The sequence below is a fragment of the Canis lupus genome, chromosome 4, assembly GCF_003254725.2.
Source record: "Canis lupus dingo isolate Sandy chromosome 4, ASM325472v2, whole genome shotgun sequence".
Taxonomy (NCBI): Eukaryota; Metazoa; Chordata; class Mammalia; order Carnivora; family Canidae; genus Canis; species Canis lupus.
Genome location: NC_064246.1, coordinates 38,048,840 through 38,059,217, shown reverse-complemented (window position 1 = coordinate 38,059,217; position 10,378 = coordinate 38,048,840). Strand labels below are relative to the sequence as shown.

The 10,378-nt window shown below is 39.8% G+C and overlaps 1 protein-coding gene across 1 annotated transcript; it reads left to right on the top strand.

Annotated features, from left to right (window-relative positions):
- Nucleotides 1–9,158: 9,158 nt before the first annotated feature.
- LOC112651507 (lymphokine-activated killer T-cell-originated protein kinase-like) lies at nucleotides 9,159–10,154 on the top strand. Its single transcript, XM_035715109.2, has one exon. The coding sequence runs from the start codon at nucleotides 9,474–9,476 to the stop codon at nucleotides 10,008–10,010; it is 537 nt and encodes a 178-aa protein (XP_035571002.1). The 5' UTR covers nucleotides 9,159–9,473; the 3' UTR covers nucleotides 10,011–10,154.
- Nucleotides 10,155–10,378: the final 224 nt, after the last annotated feature.

The following is a 10,378-nucleotide window of genomic DNA, read 5'->3' as shown; positions in this document are numbered from 1 at the left end:
GGCAAGCCCATATGATTCATCCTCTTAATATTGAGATGGCCAGTAACAAAGCAATATTTTTAAAAAATCAAATGTATTTGGCCTTCTGTAAATATAAAAAGAGTGGACATTTTGTCCGCATGTTTACTTTGATGAATTTACACTCATGGTTTATCCTTATAAACCCCTCAATTCAATTTGGCAAAGATGGTGCTACAGAAAAGCCATTGGTAGGAGAATTTGTCTGTCCCTTTTCCTCCCCAATTCAATTCAAAAAGAAAAGCATTTTCTAGGTCCCTACTCTGTGCTCAACTAGAAGCTATAGGCCAAGGTCTCAACCTAGAAACCCAAGTCCACAGCTCAAGGCAGCAGAATGGACTGCAGCCCTCACATGTCAGTGATTAAGGACCACCGTCGTAGCCCTGCCTCACTAGGACTGGGTGGGCAGAGCTGGGTCAAATCAACACAAGAATTGCACATGGACAGGAGGGGTCTCCTCAAGCCCAGTCCTGCCCCAAACCCCTGGAAGCTCCACACCAGCAGGGACTGGGCACAATTACAATTCATCTTTTTTTCAAAAGAATTTCAGGGTATTTTGAATTAAAACATAAAAAGAAAGAATCAGTCCAGTGCTACCGGCTGCCCAGACTCTGTCAGTTAACCCCTCATCATTGGCTCTGTGGAGGCTCCTGGGCAGTGGCTTCTGTATCAGGGTCAACTCCAACATATCTGTCTTTGTCAGTTTAGGCTGCTATAACAAAATAGACTAGGTGGCCTAAACAACAGAAATTTATTCATCACGGTCCTGAAGGCTGGGAAGGCCAAGATTAGGTGGCTGGCTGATCCAGTTCCAAGTGAAGGCTTATTTCATGGCTGTGTTCTTACAGAAAGAGAGATTACCTCTCCCATGTCTCAAGGGCACTAAGCTCATGCATAAAGACTTTATTTTCATGATCTAATTACTTCCCAAATACCCCACCTCCAAATAGCATCACATTGGAGATTAGAGCTTCAACATATAAGTTTTGAAGGATGCAAACTTTTAGTCCATAATGGTGTTCTTGCCCTGTAGACTTTCCCATCCATGACCCACAGTTGAGATCCTGTTATGGCCTCTGATTGGAGATGCCACCTCCAGCCACATTATAGGACAGCTTCATCTCATCTACCATATCTCACTGGAAAAAACAAACATCATCACCTTTTACCATTGGTTTATGACAAGCCTACCAACCTGGCCAGTCTTCTCAGAACCTTGACCCCAGGCCTATGTCAAGCTTCATGTTTGGATGCTTTCTCTAGACCTCACTTTGGTACTGTGACCTTTCTTACTGGAACACTGGCAAAACATCCTCTGCTGTTACTCTCCAGACTGGCAAGCATTGCCTCAAGTTAAACACGGTGGCCTTTCCATATCTAAAGCTTTCATCTTTTCTAATTTCAAATTTCTCTGAATAGCCCCAGAAATGGTACCAACAGGATCCAGGAAACAGCTTTGTAGGAGCATCTTATTTGGAGGGCTCACATACCTGTGTCTTCAGAGATGACAGCCACCTCCTATGATGTCTTTCAGTTGGGTTGACTCAGGTAGAGGGCCAGGATGAAGACTTCAAGATCAGACTGACCCCAGGTGGCTACCTGTACTGCCATATTCTCCTGGGAGACTTTGGGACTACTAACAAACCTCCCTAAGACTTAATGCCCTCATATGTAACAGAGATAATATTATAGTATATCTAGTATATTACAGTGTGAATTATCCAGGGTTGCTATCCAGGTTGATAAGATATCCAAGCTAAATTAAAGAAGGCATGTAAAATTCTGTCCCCCTTGGCCCAATCAGCTGTGGCCTCACAGAGACAGGGTGTGCACCGTGAAATAGGCCTGCAACCTTCCCTGAGCGGACCCCTGACTCCACACTCATGTCCCCTGCCTCTCCCACCTTTCACCTGGTGAACCCCTGCACCACTTTTAAGCCTTATTCTATGGCCCCATGAACCAGCCTCCACACCCACTCGGAGAATCAGCTCCTCCCTCCTCAGTGCCCTCCCAACAATGCCTCTATGGCAGTAACAACACAGCTTCTCACGAACTTTTATTCCTGTAGCTGGTTTTGGTTCTTCTATCTCAAGCACAGTCTCTTATCTCTGGGGTCTAGCCCAGGGTAAATAAATGCTGAGTGGCCGGCTGAGGAAATTAAATGAATTTCCTGTCAGTTTTATACTTTATGAATATATTTTAGCCCTCATGAGAGGCCTCTGAGGGTTATATCATCATTGCCCAAAAAGATGAAATGACTTATCTATGCCATACAGCCTATTAGAGATGGAATAAAGGTCTCAACCCAGGTCTTATGGCTCTAGAACTGTTAATAAAACTGTAGTGCCAGTCTTATTCTCTGCTGTAGATGTCACAACCTCTCTGTTTTCAAATCTGTGAGAGATTTATTTGAATAACTCTATTTGCCTTTTAAGGGGTTGTGGGAGAAATAATTACTACTTATCCATTGTCTGGAAATGGCAGGTTATAAAATGCAGCAATCCAACTCAGTCTTCATTTTTAGATCTTTTATAGAACATGAGACTCTACTCTGCAATCATAGTAGAAAGGCTTTTCTTTGTCTGTTTATGCAAAAGTTTATTTGAGCCCTTGATTTTGAAATCTAAGGATTCATATTCTTCAGCATCTCCTCAAATGTAAGTAAACGCAGATGTAGATTTTTGACAGTCTGGTCTCTCCATGCAAAACCACCTCTGACCCTCCATTTGTAAGTTGGGGTGTGGGGTTGGGGGTGGCTGGGAGCTCATCCATCCCTAGCACTCAGCACCTCACCAAGGTGATCCTGTATCCTCTTGGCTAAAGTGGCTGATTTAAGTGAGAGCAGACAGCCAAGCCAGACCAATAGGAGTCAGGACTGGGATTTTGCTAGGAAAAAGGCTTAGGAAAGAGTGCTCCAGTTACTAAGCCTACAACTGCTGGTGTCTACCCTTGTGTCATCACCTAGAGAAGAGCGTATCTGAGTCTCCATAGAAAGCAGATTCAAGAGATGGAGAGCTGTCAGATTCTGATGACAGGAAGACCCCATGACTAAAACCAGTGCCAGCCCTGGACTTAATCAATTAACAGTGAGAAGAAGCAATAAATTTCCTTTTACGCTGACACTTGCCTGACCTGGCATTTACAACAACACCAAAAAAAAAAAAAAATCCTGGATAATATTGAAAATAACTATCATAATAATTGAAAATAAATAATATGGCAAGTCAAATTCTCAACCTGCTTGCTGAGCTCAAATTATACTGACTATACTGAGTTAGGCAACAGCCTCCATGTTCAAAGAATTTATATTCCAATAAAGAAGACTAACAAAGATATTTTTTAAATGATTCTGTCTTTATTTCATTCCTTTACAATCAAGAAGACTAAACAAATTTTTTTTTTAGTGATTCTGTCTTAATTTCATTCTTTTACTTAATAAGCGTTTGCTAAATGCTATGAGATTAGAGCACTCTGTTTTATTGTACTTGAACTTGAGGTTCATGGCCCTTATCTTAATCTTAAATAGTCAATTGTCATGTAATTATTACATTAATGACTTCCTCTCCCATCAGACTGGAATTTCGTGTGGAATGAAACTTTGTCTTGTTCACTACTATGCCCTGTGCCTGGCACAGTGTTCACCATCTAGGAGTTACAGTCTGATGGTGGAGGCACATCAGACTGTAACTGGCACAAAACAGACCATTGTAACACAAGGAGATACTTGCTCCACCTCCACCAGAGTCATGACAAGTACAAGGGTTGTGGGTCCCCAGAAAGAGAGTCGAGCCATTTGCTTAGAGAAGGAAAGCAGAACCTGGGGACTATTTCCTTGAGGAAGTAGATTTTGAACTTTTTATTTCATGTCCTGTTTGTTTGTTTCCTTCGGTTTCTTTTAGGTTGAGAAAGATGTTGTGCTGATATACTCTGGAGTGGCCTCCAATCTTCCCCACTTCTTGGTGTTCAGATTTAGGCTTCTTCTGGCACCAAAAGCGAGTTGGTTGCCTTGGTGCAGACTTTGGGCATTCTCTCTCTCTCTCTCTCTCTCTTTTTTTTTTTTTTAAGATTTTATTTATTTATTCATGAGAGACACAAAGAGAGAGGCAGAGACACAGGCAGAGGGAGAAGCAGGTTCCATTCAGGGAGCCTGACATGGGACTCAATCCCAGGTCTCCAGGATCACACCCCAGGCTGCAAGTGGTGCTAAACCACTGTGCCACCGGGGCTGCCTGGCATTCTGTCTTGGATATACTTCATCATGGGTTTTGTAAGCAGCCTCTAAGATGATTCTCCAGTGATCTACACCTCCTGGGAACAGAAGCTTACTTGAATTCGGCTTTCTGTAATTTGCATCTAAAATAGTCAAAGATGAACGTGAACATTATGTACATCCTTGAAACCAAGCATCCCAAGTGTTCAAGACTCCCCATTCTAGAAAAAATAAAGCACAAAAGACAAACATCCCCTTAGAAAGTCTTATAGTGTACCATTCTTTGGATCACCAATCTGGGAAATGGGCCCTACAACCCCATTTTGAGATAGATTTGCTTAGAAAGAACCTGAAACCAGAGAAGCTAATTCAGTTCAGCCCACATTGAAGTTTTAATTTTTTTTTCTCAGAGTTAGCACTAGAATCCTAGCCTTAGATCATTCAGATGACAGCAGAGGTCTTCCAGCCCCTGAGACCTAAGGCCACATGAAGCTTCTACAAGCTTTCTATAATTCTAAACCTCTTACAAGTTTCTACAGCTTTATGTCTACTGTTCTATGGGTTTGAAATAACTCTGTTTTCTCATCTTTATTAAAAGCTCCATTTGTCCCTTAAGAGCTATTTCATGTGTCATCTTCTCCATGAAGTCTTTCTTGATTGCAAAGCATTAGTTGCTCCTCTCTCTGTTCCCAAAACATTCTGAACACCCTGTCTTTGTACTTCATACACACTATGGATTCTTGTGTTTACTCCGTCTCCTCACTGGACTGAGTCCCCCAAACGCAGTGTCCATGAATCAGCACCTCTTTGTATCTCCAGCTGTCAGATCCTGGCATGAAGTAGCCACTCAGTAAATATCATCAGATTATATTGGAAAAGAAAAAGAGCAGAGAAATTCTCCCACCAGGGTTTCCTGTTTTGGGGACAAGACTGTCAAGGTCACTGAACAGAGTTATTTATTCCTCAGAGCCTTAAGACCCAACTTACATCAGGGGGGTCATGACTGACAGACATTTTAAATAAAAGAAGATAACATTTGCCTCACCATTAGCACTCAAGCAAAACCATGTGGGACAAATTAATTCATGTGTATCAAGTTATATTTATCTTATTTTTTTTTAAGTAGGCTCCACACTCGGTGGAGGGTGGGGTTTGAACTCACAACCCTGAGATCAAGATCTGAGTTGAGATCAAGAGTCAGATGTTTAACCAGCTGAACCACCCAGGCGCCACTTAAGTTGTATTTATCTTAATAACCACAGTCCTTTCTCAGGGTGCAGGGTTGGATCTAAATGTCTTTCTCTGGAATCTTGAGTAAGTGGGTTTTATTGCCACTTGCTCCTGAGAGGAACACTTTGCATTCCAAAAGCTTGTTTTAAGAAGCCCAGCAGTTTAGTTTAAAACTAAATTGCAAATCATTATCCCCTCTATTACATTTTGCTAGATAATCAAAACATGAGCAATAGAAATCTAACTATATTTGAAAAACTTCGTCTCATCATTGTCTGAATGCATTCATTCATTCATTTATTCTTCCCAAAAAATGTCTACTGTATGACAGATTTTGTAATACAAAAGCATTTCCCATATTCTAATGTCTCTAAATTTCTCTAGTGAGCAATTTTTCCAACAGTATTACCATAGAACAGTTGACATTTGGAGGGTTATTTTGATAAAATCATCACTATCACTGCTCATACACCACATCTTTCTCCACCCAGGGCCATTGCAAATGCCCAGATCCTCACTTCAGGTTTGCGAGTCAATAGCTCTGAAGTCTGATGAAGCAATACTAAAGATTGAACAACTTACTTCCTATTTCACCATCTTGCTGCTCTAAGAGATACGTTTCTATGTTCCTGTTCATTGTTCCCCTGATGCTTCTATTAGCCAGTAGTTCAGTGTTTCTGTCCTGTGACCCTATTTCCACTGGGCCAGAGCAATTGAGGCTGGATGGTACTTTTCCACCTGCAGCCGTGAGCTGTGCTGGAAGCAGCCAAGCCCTCAGATCCTTTGAGCTGAACTGAAGTCACTCACTTACCTAGAAATCCTCTTCCTTCCTGATGAGTGGCTCTCTAGGTTCTTGTCTTTTCCTACTTGTGGAACTCTAATGGCATTAAGTATCAAAAAGAAAAAGGATTTCTGGGATGCCTGGGTAGCTCAGTGGTTGAGCATCTGCCTTCGGCTCAGGGCGTGATCCCGTGGTCCCAGGGTTCGAGTCCCACATATGGCCTCTCTGCATTGAGCCAGCTTCTCCCTCTGCTTCTGTCTCTGCCTCTCTCTATGTATCACATGAATAAATAAAATCTTTAAAAAAGAAAAAAAAAAAGAAAGAAAAAGGATTTCCCATCTTTTTCTTCCGGGAGACTCCGTTGACTGCTAGGTGTATTTAATGCTTCCTCCCCATAACCAGCCAAAACAATTTTGAAAAAGAAGAACAAAGTTGGAAGGCTCATACTATCTGATTTTAAGGCTTAATATAACAACACTACAGGGGACTTGATAGTGTGTCTATGGCATAAAGATGGATATAGATCAATGGAACCAAAAAAGAGAGTCCAAAAATAGACTAACATCTATATGGTCATTGATTTTTGACCACATACAAAGTTAATTCAATGAGGGAAAGAATACCTTTTTTAACAAATGGTTGTGGAACAACTGGACATCCATTTGCAGAGAACAAAACTTGTCCCTAACCTCACCTCATTATGCATAAAAATTAGTTCACAATGAATCACAGACCTACATACAAGAGCTAAAACTACAAAATCACAGTTTCTGAGAGAAAGCATAGTAGAATATCTTTGTGATAGTCAGGTAGCCAAAATTTCTTAACTACGATACAAGAAACAAACCATAAAATAAAAAGTTAATAAATTAGGCTTGATAAACATTTTAAACTTTTACTCTTCACAAAACTACTGAGAAAATGAAATGGCTGAACTCCAATTAAAAAAAAGTAAAAAAAAAAAAGCAGGAGAATTGTTAAAGAAATTATGGTATATTTATAGAATTGAAAACAACTCAGCAATAAAAAAAATAAATTATTACTGAAAAAAAAAAGAAAATGAAATGGCAATACATAGACCAGAAGTAGATAGATAGGTAGATAGATAGATAGCCTTCTATAAAGTAGCCCTACTACTCCATAACTATAAAATAAACATTCTAATAAAAATGAATAAGTTATTTAAGCAGAAACATCATAGAAGATATATGAATGTGCAATAAACATGTGAAGATGTTCCCTGTGTTTAGTCACCAGGGAAATTATGATCAACATTTCAGTGGGGTACTACTACACCCACTAGAATAGTCCAAATTAAAAATATTGACCTTAGCAAGTGGTCACTTTGGAAAGTAATTGCCAACAATTAATTACACTTGCTGGGTAGTTTATTGTTTTTAAAAGCCATAAATTCAAGAAAGAAAACAAACAAGTACGGTGAGTTCGGGGAGGGCAGGGAAGAGAGGCAAACCAAGAAACAGACTCTTAACTATAGAGAACAAGCCGACAGTTCCCAGAGCCAAGGGCATAGAGGACAGGAGAAAAGGGTGATGGGGATGAAGGAGTGCACTTGCTATAATGAACACTAGGTGTTGTATGGACTTGCTGAATCACTAAATTCTATGCCTGAAACTAACATTACTCTGTTAACTAGCTGAAACTTAAATAAAAACCTGAAGAAAAAAATTTTAATAAAAGTTACCCACATACAAGCCATTTGATCTAGCCCTTCCACTCCTGGATATTTTCTCACAATGATTTGTACATGAATGCTCATAGAAGATTTATTAATAAGGGGTGACAATTGTGTCTATTCATACAATCAGATGGTCTTCCTCAATAAAAAAAAAAAAAAAAAAAAAAGACCTTACTGATTTGTACCATATCAGTATGTATTTTTGGAGTCAAACTTCAAAATCATTGTGCTGAGCAAAATAAGCCAAATATATAAAAATATTTGTTATAGGGGAGGCACCTGGGTGGCTCAGTGATTGAGCATCTGTCTTGGGCTCAGGTCATGATTCTGGGGTCCTGGGATCAAGTCCCACATCAGGCTCCTTGCTCAGCAGGGAGCCTGCTTCTCCCTCTGCCTATGTCTCTGCCTCTCTCTCATGAATAAATAAATAAAATCTTTTAAAAAATTTATTAGATAATTTTACTTCTGTGGCATTCTAAAGGAGGCAGATCTCTTCTATAGTGACAGGAAGCAAATCAGTGGTTGCCCGGGGCCTGGGTAAGCATGGGGATGTAGTACAAAGGGGCCCGAGGGATATTTTGGGGCATGAGAGAAATGTTCTGCATCTTGATGGTGGTGGTTACACAACTGTACATATTTGTTAAAACTCATCAAGTGGTGTACTTAAAAAGGTCATTATATTTTCTTTCTCATACAGGTCTACATTATCCCTATGGTTTTTCATGATCCTTATTCACTGCATACAATTTGTTATAAAAAATTTTTTTAAAGCTCCATCACATTGGATCCTCTGATAAGCTGCTCTTTTTCAAGGAAAAAAAGAGTGCTCCTCGTTTTTTCCTTTCTCAAGTGCTCCTCTTCCTGCTCCTTTGTAGGCTGGTCCTTTTCTAGCCCAGAAACTCTGGGACTCCCCATCATTTCTTCCCTGGGTTGGATATCCCATGTCATCCTCATTTGGGGCTTGTTCCCTTTGATTTTGAGTCCTATAGAAAGTGTGAAGATTTCTACCTCTCCTGAATCCTATGGAAAATGTAGGTGCGTAGGGGATATTGCTTATATTAATTGTGACAATACCTTTCACTAATAACAAGTTCAAAACAAGCCTATAAAGTAGGTTTTTAAATTCCCATTATGGAGATTTCAAGACCGGCTTGGCCGAGACCTCTCCTCCCTGGCGTGGCTCTGAGTGTTTATTACAATGAAGAAATCAATAATTTCAAGACACCAAGCAAATTATTGGAAAAAAGAAATCTGCATTATGTTCAACTCCATGTATAAATATTCTTGCCTCTCCATTTATGCAGAAGCTTGACTTTGGTACTGGGGTAAATGTGTACCTTATGAAAAGATCTCCAAGAGGTTTGTCTCATTCTCCTTGGGCTATGAAAAAGATTAACCCTAAATGTAATGATCATTATCAAAGTATGTATCAAAAGAGATTAATAGATGAAGCTAAGATTTTGAAAAACCTCCATCACCCAAACATTGTAGGTTATCGTGCCTAAACTGAAGCCAGTGATGGTAGTCTATGTCTTGCTATGGAATATGGAGGTGAAAAGTCTCTAAATGACTTAATAGAAGAACGAAATAAAGACAGCCAAGATCCTTTTCCAGCAGCCATAATTTTAAAAGTTGCTTTGAACATGGCAAGAGGGTTAAAGTATGTACACCAAGAAAAGAAACTGCTTCATGGAGACATAAAGTCTTCAAATGTTGTAATTAAAGGTGATTTTGAAACAATTAAAATCTGTGATGTAGGAGTCTCTCTGCCACTTGATGAAAATATGACTGTGACTGATCCTGAGGCCTGTTATATTGGCACTGAGCCTTGGAAACCCAAGGAAGCTTTGGAAGAGAATGGCATTATTACTGACAAGGCAGACATATTTGCTTTTGGCCTGACTCTGTGGGAAATGATGACTTTGTCTATTCCACACATTAATCTTCCAGATGATGATGATGATGAAGATAAAACTTTTGATGAAAGCGACTTTGATGATGAAGCATACTATGCAGTTTGGGGACGAGGCCACCTGTTAATATGGAAGAACTGGATGAAACGTACCAGAAAGTAATTGAACTTTTCTCTGTATGCACTAACGAAGATCCTAAAGATTGTCCTTCTGCCGCACACATCGTGGAAGCTTTGGAAATAGATGTCCAGTGATCCCCGCATATTCATGACTACTGCCTTTACATGTGGCTCATGTATAGAACTGTTCTGTTTACTCTAATACACTACAGAGTTACTATGATAAGCTGTAATTATTAGACTTTTTGGAAGTGACCCACTTTAGGACCACAGTGCCTAGTTAACATTTAAACAGCTGTATTTGTTAATATGCTTCTGATGACAAGCATTTGAGATTATAGGTTTTCTACCAAGTTCAGGAAACTAGCTACTTATGTATTTGAACATTTATATATAGATAAAACACTAGCG

Excerpts from the sequence above, each read along its gene's own strand:
- LOC112651507 (XM_035715109.2), top strand. The coding sequence starts at position 9,474 with ATGGAATATGGAGGTGAAAAGTCTCTAAATGACTTAATAGAAGAACGA.